We start from the raw sequence: 21,880 nt of genomic DNA on the forward strand, positions 1-21,880 counted from the left end.
ACAAAAATTAGCTGCGTGGACACCTGTATCCCAGCTGCTGGGGAAGCTGAGGCACGAGAATAGGTTAAGCCTGGGAGATGGAGGTTGCAGTGAGCTGAGATCATGCCACTACACTTTAGCCTGGGCGACAGAACAAGACTCTGCCTCAAAAAAACAAAACAAAACAAAACAAAACAAAACAAAACAACACTTTTTTGGGCTATTTTTATTTTTTAATTAAATTAATTAATTAATTTTTATTTATTTATTTTTTTGAGACAGTGTCTCCCCCTGTTGCCCAGGCTGGAGTGCAGTGGCATGATCTCGGCTCACTGCAGCCTTGACCTCTTGGGCTCAAGTGATCCTCCTGCCTCAGCTTCCTGAGCAGCTGGGACCACAGGAATGTGGCTAATTCCCTGGCTAATTGTTTTGATTTTTAGTAAAGATGAGGTCTCACTATGTTGCCTAGGCTGATCTTGAACTCCTGGGCTTGAGCAATCCTCCTGCCTCAGCCTCCCAAAATACTGGAATTACACGCATAAGCCACTGTGCCCGATGTTTTCAAATACTCTGGCTTAATATAGTTTTTCTTTATTCAGCATGAATTTAAAGGATTTATAGAAAGAACTTGTAAGAACTACTGTGTTTTGAGTATAAGTATTTTCTTTAGTTTTGACCGCAACCACTGAAGACAGGTAATATCTTCGATTTACAAATGGAAAATGAGACAACCAATAAATGACAACTGTGATTCAAATATAGTTGTATTTAATTCTAAAATCAGTGCTCTTATGACTCTGCTCTGTGCCTTCTGAATGAGTTCGAGGAATATTGAGGAAGTAAAATCACTTAAATGTAGCAGTGGACTTGGGCTCAAATCTTAGCTCTTTCACCTGTTAGTTGCCTGATCTTGGGGAAGTTATTTAATTTCCTTGAGCCTCTTCTATCAAGTGCGGTGTTAATACATACTTTAAGAGAGTTCTTGGCAGGGCAGTGGCTCACGCCTGCAATCCAGCACTTTGGGAGACCGAGGTGGGCCGGTCACATGAAGTCAGGAGTTCGAGACCAGCCTGGCCAGCCTGGTGAAACCCTGTCTCTACTAAAAATACAAAAATTAGCCGGGTGTGGTGGTGGGTGCCTGTAGTCCCAGCTACTCCGGAGGATGAGGCGCAAGAATTGCTTGCACTTGGAAGGCAGAGCTTGCAGTGAGCCTAGATCACTGATATTTTACTGATATTTTACCAATTGATCTACCAGTTATTAAGAGAACTGTAGTTTCTCTTTGTAGTTTTGTCAACTTGTGTGTGTATGTGTTGTATCTATATTACTAGGTGATTTAGAATTGTTTTTCTTTTCTTTTTTTTTTTTGAGACGGAATCTCACTCTGTTGTCCAGGCTGGAGGGCGCAATCTCAGCTCACTGCAACCTCTGCCTCCTGGGTTCAAGGGATTCTCCTGCCTCAGCCTCCCTAGTAGCTGGGATTACAGGTGTGTGCTGCCACACCCAGCTAATTTTTGCATTTTTAGTAGAGACGGGGTTTCACCTTGTTGGCCAGGCTGGTCTTGAACTCCTGACCTCAGGTGATCCACCGCCTTGGCCTCCCAAAGTGCTGGGATTACAGGTAGGATTTTTTTTGTGTGTGTGACTTGAATTTCATATCACTGTTGCTTCCCTGTTTGTTTACAGTATTGCTTTTTTGTTAAAGTTTGTTTCCTCTAAAATTGATATAGCCATAATAGTTTTCTTTAGTTTGATTTTTGCTTGTTATATCTTTTTCTGTCCTTTTATTCTTTACCGTATGTTTAGATATGTCTAAGCAATTTCCCTCCCCAATTGCTGTTTCCCTCCTCTACTGGTTTGAAAGCTGTACTTTATTTTCTTTTTTCAGGACTTAATCTGGAGATTTTCAGTTGCATTTTTAACTTAACAAAGTCTAAAGTTAATATTTATATCCTCTTGAACAATGGAAAGACTTTAGAATGTTTTAATTCTGGTTACAGATCCTCACTTCCCAAGTTAAAATATTACTGTCTAGGATTTTGTTTCTTCCATGATTTTTAATCCTATAAATTAAGGCATTAATGACTTGTTTTGTACAGTTAATATTGTTTTATTATTTATGATTTATTTATTTTTAGGGATGGGACCTCACTCTGTTGCCCAAGCTCAAGTACAGTGGCGTGACCATAGTTCATTGCAGCCTTGACTTCTTGGGCTCAGAGGATCCTCCTGCTCCAGCCTCCCCAGTAGCTGGACCTACAGGTGCTTGCCATCACACCCAGCTAAATATATATTTTTTCATTTTTAGTAGACATAAGGTCCTGCTGTGTTGCCCAAGCTGGGCTCAAACTCCTGGGCTCAAGGGGGATCCTCCCACTTTGGCCTCCTAAAGTGCTGGGATGACAGGTATGAGCCACTGCGCCCTGCATTTTTATTTAGTTTTACTCTTGTGTTTAGCATTTTCTGTTCGCCCTTCCTTCTTACGTATTGTGTCTTTCTTTGAGATCATTTTTTTTCTTCCGGAAGTATACCTTTGGGAGATATTTTTTAGTGAGAATCTGTTGGTGGCAAACCCAGTTTTTGTCTGAAAATGCCTTTATTGGCTTTCAGTCAAAATTTTGCTGGGTATGGAATTGTTTTGATGGTTATTCTCTCTTAGTATTTTGAAAATATCATTGTTTTTTAATTTGCGTCGATGTTTGGACATCAGCTGTCATTTTAATTGTTATTCTTTTGTAGGTAATTTGCCTTTCTTGCTGCAGTTTCACTACGATGTATCATAGTGAATATTAAAAAATCTGTCATTCTAGGATTTTTCTGTGATTTCTGTCTCTAAGGAATGGTATTTTCTGTACTAGAAACTTTTCAGCTACTGTGTCTTCTTATTTTTCTTCCTTTTAGAACTCTGATTAGATATATGTTGGATCTGGCCGGGCGCAGTGGCTCAAGCCTGTAATCCCAGCACTTTGGGAGGCCGAGATGGGCGGATCACGAGGTCGGGAGATCAAGACCAGCCTGGCTAACACGGTGAAACCCCGTCTCTACTAAAAAATACAAAAAACTAGCTGGGCGAGGTGGCGGGCGCCTGTAGTCCCAGCTGCTCAGGAGGCTGAGGCAGGAGAATGGCGTGAACCCGGGAGGCGGAGCTTGCAGTGAGCTGAGATCCGGCCACTGCACTCCAGCCTGGGCGACAGAGCGAGACTCCGTCTCAAAAAAAAAAAAAAAAAAAAAAAGATATATGTTGGATCTTTGGTTATTAATTCCACAGATATGTATAGGCCATTCACTATGTGCCAAGCGCTGGTGATGCAGCAGAGAATAAAATAGACAATAATCTCTTCCCCTCATTGACTTTATAGTTCTCAGTTATCTCTTCAAATATTGTATCTTCCTCATTTTTATTCTTGTACAACTCTTGTTGGGGTTCTCTGTGTTGGGTCTTTTCATTCTGTCTTCTGTGTTTCATAATCTCTTGTATTTTCCATCTCAGGGTTTCATCACAGTGCTTCCTTTATAATCATCAAATTTGCTTTCCTGTTCATTACTTTTTAGCTGTGCTTAATCTTTTTTTTTTTTTTTTAAACTCCCCATTGAGTGTCAAGGTTTCAGTTATTATGTTTTTTATTTCCAGAAGTTCTCTTTGGTTCCTTTTTAGGTCTTGATGATTTCTGATAGTCTCTTGTTCCTTCAGCATACTTTCAAGGTCTTCTTTTGTATTAAGTAGTTGAACCATGCTTATTTTATGTTCCTTATCTAAAAATTCTAATATCTGCGTTCTGATTTCATAGTTTTTTGTTTCTCCTGACTCTAGCTCATGGTATTTTGTTTCTTCATAGGTTGGTGATTTTTAATAAAATTGTGAGTTTATGTAATTTGGAACTTATCTGTGGTAATTCTTTGAGGCTTGAGTTTTCTGTGCATTTTTCCACGCAGGGTTTATATTGCGTCCTGGTAGGCACCTGGGGCACTATTAACAAAAATCAAACTAAATTAGCAACTTAAGGTTCTTTGGGTCATGTGCTTGGTGTGAATTCAGGCCCCAACCTGGGCGAATGCAGGCATAAGGTCAGTAATTTTCTTTCTTTTTTTTTTTTTTTAGTTTTTTTTTTTTTTTTTTTTTTTTTGAGACTCTGTTGCCCAGGCTGGAGTGCAGTGGCCGGATCTCAGTTCACTGCAAGCTCCGCCTCCCAGGTTTACGCCATTCTCCTGCCTCAGCCTCTCGAGTAGCTGGGACTACAGGCGCCCGCCACCTCGCCTGGCTAGTTTTTTGTACTTTTTAGTAGAGCCGGGGTTTCACCGGGTTAGCCAGGATGGTCTCGATCTCCTGACCTCGTGATCCGCCCGTCTCGGCCTCCCAAAGTGCTGGGATTACAGGCTTGAGCCACCGCGCCTGGCCAAGGTCAGGAATTTTCTAAGGACTCTTTTTCTTTTTTCCTGTACTACTGGGAGCCAAGGCCGAGATGAGTACTATCTTCACTATCTCCCTAAAGGCTTTGCTTTTTAGTAGAGGGTTCTCTGACCTTGAATTCCTACCTGTTCAGGTCCCAGGCTTTGCCTCCTTACTGATTGCATAGGGCTCCTGGTAGCCAGGCTGTTGACCACCAGAGATCATTGTATACCCACAAGGTAAATGCTTACTTCTCTGAATCTACACTTTGTTGTTGTTTCTGGGGCCTCTAAGGAATTCTTTCATGTTACTGCTAGTTCAGCCATGTATTAAAATTATATATTTATAAAAGTAGGATATGTAATACTATATTATTACGTAAAAACAAATATAAATCATGCATTATATATAAAACATCGTATATAAAACATATTATATACGTTTTCTATTGAATGTTAACTGGAATTTTTACTGGAGATGTTTTTGGACCCTTTGTCTGTCATATTGCTGGAAACTGAGGTGCCATCTGTATTTTTAAATAAGTTATTCTAGTGTTTACAGAGGGTTAATAGACATCATGGTTGAAGCCAGGGGTTGAGGGGCAAAAGCAACAGGTTTGGGAGTTGCTTTTGCCCCTCAACAAGAACAACTTTTGTGCAAGAAGAAAAAAGATATAACCACTGATCGTCTCCAGAGAGAAGGGGGAATGATTAAAGGAGACTGAGAAGAAACTGTGTAGCAGGCTTAGCATCTGGAGAGTTTGTTTTTCTAGAAGCCAAGAAACCAGAGAACTCTACGAAATGAGGACCGGCCAACAGTGTCAAGCTATAGACATGTCAAGGAGGATGAAAATTTAAAATAGACAAGGGATCTATAGGAGGCCATGTGAACCTCCTGGTTGCCAGACTGTAATGAACTGAGGACTGAATGGTAGTTATCAAATGGACATAGCAACTTTCAGGAAGTTTGTTAGTGAACGGAAGAAAGGAAGTAGTTTGGTGGCTGAAGTGGGGGAAGAAGGGCTGAGGAAAGGTCCAATTAGAAGTTGTTATATAAAATATGTAACTTATAATATTAGTTTTACTTTTAGTCCATAATTGGTCCATTGGAAAGTCATCCCCTTTTCTGACTTTGGCACTAATTCATGGTGATTACTTAGTTTGCAATCTTTTTTCCAGTTTTTCTTTTGTCTCCTAATTTTGACACATACATTATTTTCTTGTTTATTTTATGGTGAAGTTGAAAAGAACTAAAACCAGAGTATAGGCTAAAATAATACAAATCTTAAAATGATACTATTTCAGTATTGCTGGTTTATATAATCAAATGCTTAATGGGAATTGAGGAGGGGACAATTCATCCGATACTTCTCTATCCCTGTGACTTACATATATTACTTAATCTGACATTTCTTTCATGAACTGAGTTTACTCAATCACTTTTCTCATCTGGAAGAGAAAACAGGACTCCAACTCCTTATTTTAAACCCTGCTCTTAAGTTGTCCGTAAGAAAATCAACAGAATCAGATTCCTTTTGGGTCCTATATAAGAAAAATATTGTTATTGCACATTAGTAGATTATTTGAAGGCATCTTGTAGATGGCTATGATATATTTTTGTCATTTTTCACATAAGGAAAATAAAAATGCTAAACATTAAGAAAAATGGTGGCTGGGTACAGTGGCTCACACCTGTAATCCCAGCACTTTGAGAGGCCGAGGCAGGTGGATTGCTTGAGCCCAAAAGTTTGAGTCCAGCTTGAGCAATATGGGGAAACCTTGTCTTTATAAAAAATACAAAAATTGGCTGGGCGCGGTGGCTCACGCCTGTAATCCCAGCCCTTTGGGAGGCGAAGGCAGGTGGATCATGAGGTCAGGAGATCAAGACCATCCTGGCTAACACGGTGAAAGCCTGTCTCTACTAAAAATACAAAAAATTAGCCAGACGTGGTGGCGGGCACCTGTAGTCCCAGCTATTCGGGAAGCTGAGGCAGGAGAAAGGCAGGAGAGTTTGCAGTGAACTGAGATCGTGCCACTGCACTACAGCCTGGGTGACAGAGTGAGACCATCTCAAAAAAAAAAAAAAAAAACAAAAAAGCAAAAATTAGGTGGGCATGGTGGTGCATGCCTGTAGTCCCAGCTACTGATAGTGGGGGCTGAGGTGGGATCCCTTGAGCCCAGAAGGTCAAGGCCGCAGTGAGCTGTGATCACACCATTGGACTCCAGCCTGGGTGACAGAACAAGACCCTGTTAGAAAAGAAAAGAAGGAGGGGAGGGGAAGGGACGGAATGGGAGGGGATTTCATTATAGAACTCAACCCCATCATAAAGAATATAACATTTTTAGCATTCACGTGTGAGGAACTTATGTGTCATTGGAGGTTGGGAGAATTAATGAATAACATATGTGATTCTGCTGAGATAGTTTTCCTTCTGTTGATTAACATACTGTTTGTGGTATCCTAATTTGTATTGTTTTGTTTTTAAGAGGTGGGTTTTCACTGTGTTGTCCAAGCTGCAGTAGAGTGACTATTTACATGGCGTGATCATCAGGCACTATAACCTTGGGCTTCTGGCCTCAAGTGGTCCTCCCACCTAGCCTCCCACTAGAAATGCATCATTTTTATATATTGTAAAATCTCTCAGCTTGTACCACTGCTCCCAGCTCATAATTTTTTTTTGTTGTTTTTTAAAAGTTTTTTGCTTTTAATTTTTATGGGTGCATAGTAGATGTACATATTCATGGGTCACATGAGATTTTTTTAAAAATTATTTATTTATATTTTTATTATTTTAAATTTTAAATTTTATTATTATTTTTTGAAATGGAGTCTCGCTGTGTCACCCAGACTGGAGTGCAGTGGTACCATCTCGACTTACTGCAATCTCTGCCTCCCGGGTTCAAGCAATTCTTTTGCCTCAGCCTCCCAGCTATCTGGGACTACAGGCATGCTCCACCATGCCAACCTAATTTTTGTATTTTTAGTAGAGATGGGGGTTTCACCATGTTGACCAGACTGGTCTCGAACTCCTGACTTCAAGTGATCTGCCCACCTCAGCGCCCAGCTGATTATTTATTATTTATTATTATTTTTTTGCGACAGAGTCTTGCTCTGTCACCCAGACTGGAGTGCAGTGGTACGATCTTGGCTCACTGCAACTCCGCCTCCCGAATTCAAGCGATTCTCCTGCCTCAGCCTTCTGAGTAGCTAGGATTACAGGTGTGTGCCACCACGCATGGCTAGTTTTTTGTATTTTTAGCAGTCGGGGTTTCACCAGGTTGGCCAGGCTGGTCTCAAACTCCTGACCTCAGGAGATCCACCTGCCTCGCCCTCCCAAAGTGCAGGGATTACAGGCATGAGCCACCATGCCCAGCCTATTTTTATTTTTTTGAGACAGAGTCTCACTCCGTTGCCCTGTGCTCCAACATAGGCTGGAGTACAGTTGTGAAATCTTAGCTCACTGCAGCCTCTGCCTCTGGGTTCAAGTGATTCTCCTGCCTCAGCCTCCCGAGTAGCTGGGATTACAGGTGCCCATCACCATGCCCTGCTAATTTTTTTGTATTTTTAGTAGAGATGGGGTTTCACCATGTTGGCCAGGCTGGTCTTGAACTCCTGGCGATCTGCCTACCTTGGCCTCCCAAAGTGCTAAGATTACAGGCATGAGCCACCATCCTGGCCATTATTTTACTTTTTAGATACAGTGTCTCACTATGTCACCCAGGCTGGAGTACAGTGGTGCCATCATGGCTCACTGCAGCCTTGACCCCCTGGGCTCAAGTGATCCTCCTACCTCAGTCTTACAGGTAGCCAGGACTATAGGCACATACCACTGCACCTGGCTAACATGAAATATTTTGATACAAGCATACAATGTGTAATAATCACATTAGGGTAAATGAGGTATTCATTACCTCAAGCATTTATTGTTTATTTGTATTATAAACATTCCATTTATACTTTTAGTTATTTTAAAATGGTACAATAAATTGTTGACTGCAATCACCCTGTTGAGCTATCAAATACTAGATCTTATTCATTCCGTGTAATTATATTTTTGTACCCATTAATCTTCCCCACCCCACCCATCCTTCTCAGCCTCTGGTAACCATAATTGTGTTCTTCATCTCCAAGAGTTCAATTGTTTCAATTTTTAGCTCCCACAAATAAGTGAGAACATTGAAAGTTTGTCTTTCTGTGCCTGGCTTGTTTCACTTAACATCATGACCTCCAGTTCCACCTATGTTGTTGCAAGTGACAGGATCTCATTCTTTTTTATGGCTGAATCCATTTGATTTATTCATTCGTCTGCTGATGGACACTTAGGTTGCTTGCAAATCTTGGCTATTGTGAACGGTGCTGGAATAAACACAAGAGTGGAGATATCTTTTCAATATATGGATTTCCTTTATTCTGGGTGTATACCCAGCAGTGAGATTGCTGGATGTTATGGTAGTTCTATTTTTAGTTTTTTGAGGAACCTCCATACTGTTCTCTATAGCGGTTATACTAATTTACATTCCCACCAACAGTGTACAAGGGTTCTCTTTTCTCCACATCCTCACCAGCATTCATTATTGCCTGTCTTTTGGATAAAAGCCATTTTACCTGGGTGAGATGATGTCTCATTGTAGTTTTGATTTGCATTTCTCTGATGATCAGTGATGTTGAGCACCTTTTCATATACCCGTTTGTTATTTGTATGTCTTCTTTTGAAAAATGTGTATTCAGATCTTTTGCCCATTTTTTAATTGGATTATTTGATTTTTTTTCCTATTGAGTTGCTTGAATTCCTTACATATTCTGGTTGTTAATCCCTCGTCAGATGGGTAGTTTGCACATATTTTCTCCCATTCTGTGGGTTCTGTCTTTGTTGATTGTTTCCTTTGCTGTGCAGAAGCTTTTAAACTTGATGGATCCCATTTGCCCATTTTTGCTTTGGTTGCTTGTGCTCATAGGGTATTACTCAAGAAATTTTTGCCCAGACCAATGTCCTAGAGAGTTTCCGCAATGTTTTCTTGTACTAGTTTCATAGTGTGAGGTCTTATATTTAAGTCTTTAATCGATTTTGATTTGATTTTTGTATATGACGAGAGATAGGGGTTTAGTTTCATTTTCTGCATATAGATAATCCAATTCCCCCCAAAGACACTCTCTTTTCCCCATTGTATGTTCGTGGCACCTCTGTCAAAAATGAGTTCACTGTAGATGTGTGTATTTGTTTCTGGGTTCTCCATTCTGTTCCATGGTCTAGGTATCTGTTTTTATGCTAGTACCATGCTGTTTTGGTTACTATAGCTCTGTAGTAAAATTGAAGTCAGTATAATATAATTCCTCCAGTTTTGTTCTTTTTGCTTAGGATAGTTTTGACTATTTGGGATCTTTTGTGGTTCCATATAAATTTTAGGATTATTTTTTCTATTTCTGTGAAGAATGTCATTGGTAGTTTGATGGAGATTGCATTGAGTCTGTAGATTGCTTTGGGTAGAATGGACATTTTAATGATATTGATTCTTCCAATCCATGAACATGGAATATTTTCCCATTTTTTGGAATTTCTTTCATCAGCGTTCTATAGTTTTTTATTAAGATCTTTTACTTCTTCTTTTTTTTTTTTTTTTCCTGAGATGGAGTCTTGCTCTGTCACCCAGGCTGGAGTACAGTGGCATGATCTTGGCTCACAGCAACCTCCACCTTCCAGGTTAAAGTGATTCTCCTGCCTCAGTCTCCTGAGTAGCTGGGATTACAGGCGCATGCCACCACACCCAACAGATTTTTGTATTATTATTATTATTTTTTTAGTAGAAGCAGGATTTCACCATGTTTGCCAGGCTGGTCTTGAACTCCTGACCTTGTGATCTGCCCATCTCGGCCTCCCAAAATGCTGGGATTACAGGCGTGAGCCACCACGCCCGGCCTTGAGCCACTGTGTTTGGCCTGATCTTTTATTCTTTGGTTAATTCCTAGGTATTTAATTTTATTTGTGGCTATTGTAAATGGGATTTTAAAAATATCTTTTTCAAATTGTTCACCATTGGCGTATAGAAATACTACTGATTTTTGTATGTTGATTTTTTATGCTGCAACTTTACAGAGTTTGTTTTACAGTTCTAATAGTTTTTTGATGGTGTTTTTAGGTTTTTCCAAATACAAGATTATATCATCTGCAAACAAGGATGATTAGACTTCTTCCTTTCCAGTTTGGATGACCTTTATTTCTTTCTCTTGTCTGATTGCGCTAGCTAAGACTAACAGCACTATGTTGAATAACAGTTGTGAAAGTGGGCATTCTTGTCTTGTTCCAGATCTTAGAGGAAAGGCTTTCTGTTTTTCCCCATTCAGTATGATACTAGCTGTGGGTCTGTCGTTTATGGCTTTTATTGTGTTGAGGTATGTTTTTTCTAAACTCAGTTTTTTGAGGGTTTGTGTCAGGAAGGGATGTGGAATTGTATCACATTTTCAGCATCAATCAAAATGGTCATATGGTTTTTGTCCTTCATTATGTTGATTTGATGTACCACATTGATTGATTTGCATATGTTGAACCATTCTTGCATCTGTGGGATTTGTCTGTGGGGTAGTGATGAATGATCTTTTTAATGTATTGTTGAATACAGTTTGCTAGTATTTTGTTGTGGATTTTTGCATCAATGTCCATCAGGGATATTGACTTGTAGTTTTTTTTTTTTTTCTTTTTTTAATATGTCTTTTTCTGGTTTTGTTATTAGGGAATACTGGGCTCATTGAATGAGTTTGGAAGTATTCCCTCCTCTATTTTTTAGAATAGTTTGAGTAGGACTGATATTAGGCTTTTTCTTTAAATGTTTGGTGAAATTCAACAGTGAAGCCGTCAGGTTCTAGGCTTTTCTTTGCTGGGAGACTTTTAATTACTGCTTTGATGTCATTGCTTGTTATTGATCTGTTCAGGTTTTAGATTTCTTCATGGTTCAGTCTTGGTAGGTTGTATGTGTCTAGGAATTTTTCAGTTTCTTCTAGTCTTTCCAGTTTATTGGCATATAATTGCTCATAGTAGTCTCTGGTGATCATTTGAATTTCTGCAGTATCGGTTGTAATGTCTCCTCTTTAATCTCTGATTTTATTTATTTGAGTCTTCTTTCTTTTTTTTTCCTAGTCTGGCTAAAAGTGTCTCAATTTTGTTTATCTTTTCAAAAACCAACTTTTTGTTTCATTTATCTTTCAATTTCCATTTATTTCTGCTCTGATCTTTAGTATTTCTTCTACTAATTTTGTGTTTATTTTGCTCTAGCTTTTCTAGTTCTTTAAGATGTATCATTAGGTTATTTGAAGTTTTTCTCTTTTTTGACATAGGCACTTATTGCTATAAACTTTCCTCTTAGTACTGCTTTCACGTATCCCATAGGTTTTGGTATGTTGTGTTTCCATTTTCATTTGTTTCAAGAAATTTTTTTCTTTTTAATTTCTTCATTGGCACACTGGTCATTCAGGATCATATTGATTAATTTCCATGTGTTTGTACTGTTTCCAAAATTCCTCTTGTTTTTGATTTCTAGTATTATTCCATTGTGGTTAGAAAGGATACCTGATATGATATCAATGTTTTGAATTTTTTCAGACTTGTTTGTGGTCTATCATATGGTCTATCTGTGTGCCAAGGAGAAGAACGTGTATATTCTCTAGCCATTGCATGAAATGTTGTATAAATATCTGATAGGTCCATTTAGTTCACACTGCAGATTAAGTCTGATATTTCTTTATTGATTTTCTGTCTGGATGATTTGTCCAGTGCTGAAGTTGACATCTCCAGCTATTACCCTATTGGAGACTTTCTCTTTAGCTCTAATAATATTTGTTTTATGTATCTAGATGCTCCAGTGCTGGATGCATATGTATTTACCATTGTTATATCTCTTGCTGAATTGATCCCTTTGTCATTATATAATGGCCTTCTTTGTCTTTCTCTTTGTTTTTTTTTGGAGACGGAGTCTTGCTCTGTTGCCCAGGATGGAGTACAGTGGCGTGATCTCAGCTCGCTGCGACCTCCTGCCTCCTGAGTTCAAGTGATTCTCCTGCCTCAGCCTCCCAAGTAGCTGGGACTATAGCTCGCACCACCACACCCAGCTAATTTTTGTATTTTTAGTAAAGAAAAGGTTTTGCCACGTTAGCCAGGCTGGTCTTAAACTCTTGACCTCAGGTGATCCGCCCACCTTGGCCTCCCAAAGTACTGGGATTAGAGGTGTGAGCCACTGTGCCTGACTTGTCTCTTTTTATAGCTTTTGTCTTGAAATCTGTTTTGTCTAATACAGGTATAGCTACTCCTGCTTTTTTTGGTTTCCATTTGCATGGAATATCTTTTTCCATCCTTTTATTTTCAGTCTGTGTGTGTCTTTACAAATGAAGTATATTTCTTGTAGGCAACAGACTGTTCAAGCGATTCTCCTGCCTCAGCCTCCAGAGTAGCTGTGATTACAGGTGTATGCCACCGTGCCTGGCTAATTTTTTTGTATTTTTAGTAGAGACGAGTTTTTACCATGTTGGCCAGGCTGGTCTCGAACTCCTGACCTGAAGTGATCTGCCCGCCTTGGCCTCCCAAAGTGCTGGGATTACAGGCATGAGCCACCGCGCCTGGCCTAAGTGAGGTGATCTTGGCTTACTGGAACCTCCACCTGCCAGACTCAGGTTATCTTTCACTTCAGCCTCCCAAGTAGCTGAGACTATAGGCACGTGCTACCATGCCCAGCTAATTTTTTATATTTTTGTAGAGATGGGGGTTTGGCCATGTTCCCCAGGCTGGCAAATAACATCTTATAACTCATTATTTTAAGCTAATGATTACTTAATACTGACTGTAAAAACTAACAAATAAGCAAAGAGAAAATTAACCAAAACTCTACACTTTAACTTTATTCCCCTGCTTTGTAACTTTTTGTTGTTTCTATTTATATTTTATTCTGTCTATGTCTTGAAAAGTTATGGTTATTATTTTTGATAGGTTAAACTTTTAGTCTTTCTACTCAAGATATGGGTAGTTTACAAACCTTAATGACAGTGTACTTATTATTACCAGTGAGTTTTGTACCTTTAAATGATTTCTTATTGCTCATTAATGCTCTTTTCTTTCTGGTTGAAGAACTCCCTTTAGCATTTCTTGTAGGATAGGCCTAGTGTTGATGAAATCCCTCAGCTTTTTTTGTCTGGGAAAATCTTTATATCTCCTTCATGTTTGCTGGGTGTTTTTGCTGGATATACTATTCTAGGATAAAAGTTTTTTTTTTCCTTCAGCACTTTAAATATGTTGTGCCATTCTCTCCTGGCTTGTGTGGCTTCTACTGAGAAGTCTGCTGCCAGATGTATTGGAACTCCTATTGTATGTTGTTTCTTTTTTCTTGCTGCCTTTAGGATTTTTTCTTTATCCTTGACCTTTGGGAGTTTGACTGCTAAAAAGTCTTGAGGTAGTCTTATTTGCATTAAATCTGCTTGGTGTTCTATAACCTTCTTGTACTTGACTATTGATATCTTTCTCTAGGTTTGGAATGTTCTCAGTTATTATCCCTTGGAATAAACTTTCTACCCTGATCTCTCTCTCGCTATTCCCTCGCTAAGGCCAAAAGCTCTGGGATTTGTCCATTTGAGGCTGTCTTATAGATCTGCTAGGCATGCTTTGCTTGTCGTTCTTTTTTCACTTTTGTTTCCACTGACTGTGTATTTTCAAACAGGCTGCCTTCGAGCTTACTACTTCTTTCTTTTGCTTGATCAATTCTGCCGTTGAGAGACTGATGCATTCTACAGTATGTCAATTGAATTTTTCAGCACCAGAATTTCTGCTTGATTTTAAAAAATGATTTCCATCTCCGTTAAGGATAGGATTCTAAATTCCTTCTCTGTTATATCTTGAATTTTTTGAGTTTCTTCGAAACAGTCATTTTGAATGCTGTGTCTGAAAGGTCACATACCTCTATCACTCTGAGATTGGTTGCTGGTGCCTTACTAAGTTCCTTTGGTGAGGTCATGTTTTTCTGGATGGTCTTAATGCTTGTGGATATTCATCTGGATATTGAAAAGTTAGGTGTTTATTGTAGTCTTCAGTCTGGGCTTGTTTGTATCCATCCTTCTTGGGAAGGCTTTCCAAGTATTCATAGGGAGTTGAGTATTCCTCTGGGTATCCTTTCACCTTTGGAGATAAGGATGCTTCTTTTCTCTGGGTATAGGGAGGGGACCTCTCACATGAGGATTTTATGATCTGCTTCAGGGGATGGTCAGTTCTTCCTGCACCTGCTCTTCCTCAAATTCCTTTAGCTTAAAATATTCGACATGCCAAGGTGCTGTATTTTGGAGTTGCATGTTCAGAAAACTCCATCACACTCAAGTATGGAAACTCAGGTTAGCTTGCTTAGTATCAGTGCATTATTCCTCCTTTGGAACTGTATGTATTATTTAGGAAAATGGCTTATGTAATTATTGTAATTTGATTTTTTCTGAAATTTCTATCACTTACGTTTTTAGAGATGCTTATATACATTAATTTTCAGAGAACTAAAAATATTGAATAAATACTGCTTGTTGCTTTTAAACAATCTATGGGGAGTAGAAAAATTTTGATTTTAGTATTGATTGTTTACTGTTTCTTGCAGAGATTCACAGTTCCTCTATACTTGATCCAAAGTGTTGCCAGTGTCTTTAAGGCAAATGGCAACACTTGAGCCGGGGAGTTATTTTATTTTAATAACGTTTTTTCCCCAAAGCTGCATTGACTGTTTGAGGAGAAAGTCAGTTTTTGTAGCACATCAGTTTTTGTAGAGAATCGGTTTTTGTAGCACATCAGTCATTACTAAAGTATGCCTGTGTTCTGTTTAACTGCTTGTTTCTTTCTACTTATCCATTGCTATGGAATATATAAAAAGATGATTTTTTTTTTTTCTTTTTTTTTTGAGACAGAGTCTTGCTCTGTCACCCAGGCTGGAGTTGCAGTGGCGTGATCTCAGCTCACTGCAACCTCTGCCTCCCAGGTTCAGTTGATTCTTCTGCCTCAGCCTCCCAAGTAGCTGGGATTACAGGCACGTGCTACCACACCCCGCTACTTTTTGTAGTTTTAGTAGAGATGGGGTTTCACCATGTTGGTCAGGCTGGTCTTGAACTTCTGACCTCAGGTGATCTGCCCGCCTTGGCCTCCCAAAGTACTGTGATTATAGACATGAGCCACCACACCCTGCCAAAAGGAAGATTTTATTATGGAAAATTTTAGCCAAATTCTCGTCTCTAAAATGCTTAAAATTTTAATTTAAAGGCAGTTAGTAGGTATTGTTAACAACAAAACTACCTGTTTTTATTTTATTTATTTACTTATTTTTTGAGATGGAGTCTTGCTCTCTCGCCCCAGCTGGAGTGCGGTGGTACGATCTCGGCTCACTGAGAGCTCCGCCTCCAGGTTTACGCCATTCTCCTGCCTCAGTCTCCCGAGTAGCTGGGACTACAAGCACCCGCCACGACGCTTGGCTAATTTTTTGTATTTTTAGTAGAGATGGGGTTTCACCGTGTTAGCCAGGATGGCCTCGATCTCCTGACCTCATGATCCACCCGTGTCGGCCTCCCAAAGTTCTGGCATTACAGGCATGAGCCACTGCGTCAGGCCAAAACTACTTGTTTTTAAAATTCAAACATAATTATGAATAGTTCAGCAATTCATAAAATGAATGTTTAAGTAGTGCTTAAGCCCATTTTTCTGAGAAGGAGACAGGATTGAAGCTGAGTAAATATACATTAGTGTGTTTTCTTTATGTAATTCTGAATCTTATGTAAATGGATTTGTAGAATTAATCACTGTGGAAGGAATCCTTTTTGCCCTTCCCAAGTGAAGCTCCCATAGGTACAGTTGGGTTGTCCTTCTGGGTTGCTTTAAGGGCACTTTAGCAGTTTTAAAAACTTAAGTACTAATTTCATAGCCAGCGTCAGCTGAATTTATTGAAGTAGGTCAGACTCTGGATAGGAACTTGTTTCCCAACCCTAAAGAGAGTCATTATCCATTCTTCTATTTGTTAGAGAATGGTAATAAATTCTTCCACATTGACCAAAAGTCTAGAGCAATTTCAGAAAATCTAGATAGTTGGATTTCTTCAGGTATAGGAAATTACTTAAGATTCTGTCAGACTTTTATTATCCCAGTGGATTGAAAACAAAAACAAAACAAATAAAAAGAAAAGTCAACTCCTTTCCACCCCAAAGAAGCCATATTCAATGGTTGTATTCTTTAAAATAGAAACTTACATCCCTCCCTGCCCCCACCCCACCCCCCAGCCAAAGAATACACGTGCAAAAATGCAATTAATTCTTTGGGGAATTCTTTTCTTAAAAAAATTTTATTGTTGTAGGTTTTTCTTCCTCTCCAGTTTAATTAAGCAACCTTTTGATGTACTATATGCCTAGCAATATTTCCTTTGGACACTGGAAAATCAGTTTCTCTGCCTATAGGATATAAAATTCTTATCTTGGTAGCAATTAAGAAATAGTATAGTCATATGATAAAACATATGGTAACTGAAAGTATAAGTATTATGAGAAATCCATAATTAGTGATCAATATGTTTTTAATTTATGAAGGAAGGTTTCATGGAAGATTCAGGATTTCAGATGATGCTTGAAGGTTGGATATGAGTTGATAGAAAAATGTATAAAATATGGAATAAGAAGCATGAACAGAAACTTTGAATTTCAGAATGCCAAATAGTAACTTAAAGATGTTTTTGGGGAAGAACTCATATATGGCACTGTGTTAAAGCAGCCTCGGCAAAATTAATTGGTCTGCCATTACAAATTAATGTTGCAGATCAGTAATGAAAAATCAGGGACTCACAAACTCAAGTCTTTTGAACTTAAACGTCCTTGCTGTATTAACATTAACCTATGAGGGTGGCGTTGAGAATCTACTAGGTGCTATTACATTCTGAGTCTATAAAACTTAATAAGACATGTTTCTTTCAGAGATATAGAGAGACAGAGACACACACACGTGTGTATACTATGGTTAATTTCTTGTGCAAATCACTCAATGTATATATGCTATAGAAAAGTTAATCTGCACTTCCCATGATTGTCTCATAGTGGGAATATCTTCTTAGAGATTATACGTTTAAAGAATATTGGTGTACTTCGACAATTAAATACAAACGCTTTACTTCATGTAATGTTCTAAAACTGGAGAAAGTCTGGATTGGATTTCAGTGAGCAATAATATGTCATTCTTCAATATGGCACACCTTCCTAATGGGTTAATTAGTACATCTGACTCTATGTGATTTTTACCTTACATGCCAGTTAAAAAAGCTGTGATTATACTGTATCTCTTTGGGCCTTCTCACAATTTTGTAGTCACCTGTTAGTTAAATAGTGAGTGGGTGTTTACTCTTTACTAAATTGAGATACCTTTATATCTTTTTATTTCTTTCTTTCTTTTCTTTTGAGACGGCATGTCGCTCTGTTGCCCAGGCTGGAGTACAGTGGTGTGATCTCGGCTTGCTGCAACCTCTGCCTCCTGGGTTCAAGCGATTCTCCTGCCTCAGCCTCCTGAGTAGCTGGGATTACAGGAGCGCGCCATCATGCCCCGCTAATTTTTGTATTTTTAGTAGAGACAGGGTTTCACCATTTTGGTCAGGCTGGTCTTGAGCTCCTGACCTCGTGATCCGCCCACCTCGGCCTCCCAAAGTGCTGGGATTACAGGTGTGAGCCACCGCACCTGGCCAGGTAATACCTATTTCATAGGTTTGTTGTATTTGGCATATAAAAAGCACTATCAAGTGTTAGTTATTACAAATCCATTATCCCTTATTTGCAATTTTTTTTTTTTTTTTTTTTTTTTTTCAGACGGAGTCTCGCTCTGTCGCCCAGGCTGGAGTGCAGTGGCCGGATCTCAGCTCACTGCAAGCTCCGCCTCCCGGGTTCACGCCATTCTCCTGCCTCAGCCTCCCGAGTAGCTGGGACTACAGGCGCCCGCCACCTTGCCCGGCTAGTTTTTTGTATTTTTTTAGTAGAGACGGGGTTTCACCGTGTCAGCCAGGATGGTCTCGATCTCCTGACCTCGTGATCCGCCCGTCTCGGCCTCCCAAAGTGCTGGGATTACAGGCTTGAGCCACCGCGCCCGGCCCCTTATTTGCAATTTTGAAATTAAAATAGTCAAACCACAACGCAACAGTTTTTATACAACTTGACAGCAAAGCCTGATCTAATTAATGTCTTTGTAACATACAGTGTTTTTGACCTTATGCTTGACCTTATTTATAGATTGTAAAAGTCCTTTGTAATGGCTGGGCATGGTGGCTCACACTAGTAATCCCAGCACTTTGGGAGGTCGAGGCAGGCAGATCACTTGATGCCAGGAGTTTGAGACCAGCCTGGCCAACATGGTGAAACCAGTCTCTACTAAAAATACAAAAATTAGGCAGTTGTGGTGGCACACGCCTGTAATCACAGCTACTTGGGAGGCTGAATCATGAGAACCGCTTGAACCCCAGAGGTGAAGGTTGCAGTGAGCTGAGATTGTGCCACCGCACTCCAGCCTGGGTCAAAAAAAAAAAAAAGTCCTTTGTAAAATGCAGATACTCGTGTTACTATTTTATGGTACATATTGGGCATTATAGTTGACAGCCTTGTGAAGTAAAAATAAACTTTGATATAATTATTATTAAGTACAGTCAGCCCTTTGTATCCATGGGTTCTGTATCTGTGGATTCAGCCAACCATAGATTGAAAATATTCAGGAAATAAAAAAGGATGATTTTGCCTATACTGAACGTGTAGATTTTTTCCCCTTGTCATTATCTCCTAAACAATACAGTATAACAACTATTTATGTAGCATTTTACATTGTTAGATATTATAAGTAATGTAAAGATGATTTAAAGTATACAAGAGAATGAGCAGAGGTTACATGCAAATACTATGGCATATTATATAAGGGATGAGCATCCATGAAGTTTGGTATCTGTGGTAGTGGGGGGTCCTGGAATGAATCCCCCACAGATACTGAGGGATGATTGTAATGTTAACAATAGCTTCTATTTATTGAATGTTTTCTGTGTGCCAGGCACTATGCTAGGTATTTTATATCCATTATCTTATTTATTCCAGTAGTCCTCAGTAGGGAAGTTGTATTGATCCTGTTTTTAATGTGCTGAAGTTTAGGGAGATTAAGTAATTTGCCCAGTGTCACTCCAGGAGTGTGCCAGCAGTGCTAGGATTCAGACTTTACCTCTCTGACTTTTTCGGTAACTCCTGTGTTCTTTCTGTAACCTACACTGCCTCTCTACTTTAGACAATTTTCATAAGGAAATAAAAATCACTGATATGCTAAAGTACATTGTTGTTTTGCTCTTTTTACCTTTGATCTTAGGTGCTGGAAAACCGCCTATGTTCGGTGATTATGAAGCCCAGAGACACTGGCAAGAAATTACTTTTAATTTACCAGTCAAACAGTGGTATGATAATTTTAACTTGGTTTTCTTGTTTATCATGGTTAATATGGATTGTTTGAAAATATTTAAAAGGACAACATGCTATTTTCTTCATCTTGAACATCCTCATCTCTTGCATACTGGTGCCACATATGTATTGCCTTACATTTTGTAGGCCTGTCTTGAAATTTGATAGTCCTGAAAGTTAATTCGTATACTTAGTTAGGTGGGCTATGATGCTGAACTAGAACGTTGATGATAAAACTCTGAATGTCTATATGTCCTCTGGACATAAACTATGAAAGCACCATCATAGGCTAAAAACATTTCTTCCCTGTTCCCTCATCCACTGTTTCTCTTGCAGAAGATCACTATGATTGTAACTATAGATAAATAGAAGAGAGCTTTGGCCGTAGCTGATGGCTGAATTTGCAGAGCTGAAAAGGGGACCAAAGGGAGAAGCCTACAATAGTAGGACTTGTTTTCAACTCTGAAAATTTCACATATGTCCTTTTGGTTCACCTTTGAATACCCTGTAGTATAGGGCATGGCACATTGTAGACCCTCAATAAAAATTTGTGGAAGGAATGAGTATTTAGGTGTTCATTTTCTTTTTTTTTTTTTTTTGAGATGGAGTGTCACTCTGTTGCCCAGGCTGGAGTGCAGTGGTGCGATCTCAGCTTACTACAACCTCTGCCGCCCAGGTTCAAGCGATTCTCCTGCCTCAGCCTCCCAAGTAGCTGGGATTACAGGCACCTGCCACCACGCCTGGCTAATTTTTATAGTTTTTAGTAGAGACGGGGTTTCACCATCTTGGCAAGGCTGGTTTTGAACTCCTAACCTCGTGATCCACCCACCTTGGCCTCCCAAAGTGTTGAGATTACAGGCGTGAGCCACCATGTGTGACCTAGGCATTCGTTTTCATATGGTCTCATTTCCGTAGCTTTCTCTTTGTATTATGAAGGAGGAGGTCAGCTCTACCCTTCATTGGTTTTATGATACAGTATATAGCAAACCTTCTGTTTCTCAGAACTCAGAGAACTTTATAGAAATTTTTGTTAATTACTATTGCTCTCTATCATAATTGAGCAGTGGTGATTAACCTTAATTTTATATACAAGTCTACCTGAAGTATAAAATAACAGTAGCTTAGTGGTAAAGAGTGTAGGTGTTAGAGTCAGACTGTCTGAGTTCAGATCCCAGCTCTGCTATTTATTAGCTGTGTGACCTTTGGCAAATTATTTAACTTTCTCAACCACAGTTTTATCACTTGTAGAATGAAAATAATAGACTACATATTTCACTGGGTTATTGTGAGGACTGAATAAAATGATACATGTAGAGCACTTAGGACAGTCCCTATCATGTAATGAACTCTCAATAAATGTTAGCTGTGGTTATAGCATCAGAAATTCATGCCTGTGTCATTTTTATTGAACATATGCTGATAACAGTGATGACATTACTTATTGACTTACTAGATGGCTGGTAGGTTATTCTCTTAGAGACTGGCTATATAAACTGTTCATATTGTTGACTGCTTTGGCTACTGCTTTTATATAGGCCCTTTATCAGAGAGTTTTATGCAAGAACTTAATATTGAGTTTTCTATTGATAGGTTGCCCCATTCCCTAGTCAGAGTTTGGAGTGTTTCAATGGAAGAGGAACCCGAAACACTTTAAATGTCTCTTAGTAGGGGAATGATTAAATAAAATCTCTTTCTTATGTGCACATTTTTTCTAGGCAGATTCCTAGAAGTGGAAGCTCTAAAGTAACACCAGAATATCTCTTTCTACATACCCTGACCAACATTTAACAATACCAGACTTTTAAAATTGGCATTTCCTTGAGTAACTGTGACCTGAGCATCTTTTAACATATTTATTGATAATTACATTTCTTTTCAAAATTTCTTGTTCATTTCTTTCCCCCGTGTTTGTAATGGATGATCATTTTTGTAATGATTTGTATGATTTTTAAATAGTTCTACTAATTTTCTATGCTGTGTAATGAATGACTCCCAAATGCTAATTGCTTAAACACACATTTATTATCGCAGTTGCTTTAGATCAGGAGTTTGGGCACAGCTTAGCTAGGT

General features: G+C 39.0%; 1 protein-coding gene across 1 annotated transcript in view; it reads left to right on the forward strand.

Annotated features, from left to right (window-relative positions):
• The window catches only part of ALG6 (ALG6, alpha-1,3-glucosyltransferase), a 65,723-nt gene that overhangs the window by 6,076 nt on the left and 37,767 nt on the right, over nt 1-21,880 (forward strand). The window contains exon 3 of the mRNA XM_025390891.1: nt 19,722-19,806. Within this exon, the coding sequence (XP_025246676.1) occupies nt 19,722-19,806 (85 nt within the window). The remainder of the gene's footprint in view (nt 1-19,721; nt 19,807-21,880) is intronic.

This window comes from Theropithecus gelada, chromosome 1 (genome assembly GCF_003255815.1).
Source record: "Theropithecus gelada isolate Dixy chromosome 1, Tgel_1.0, whole genome shotgun sequence".
Classification (NCBI taxonomy): Eukaryota; Metazoa; Chordata; class Mammalia; order Primates; family Cercopithecidae; genus Theropithecus; species Theropithecus gelada.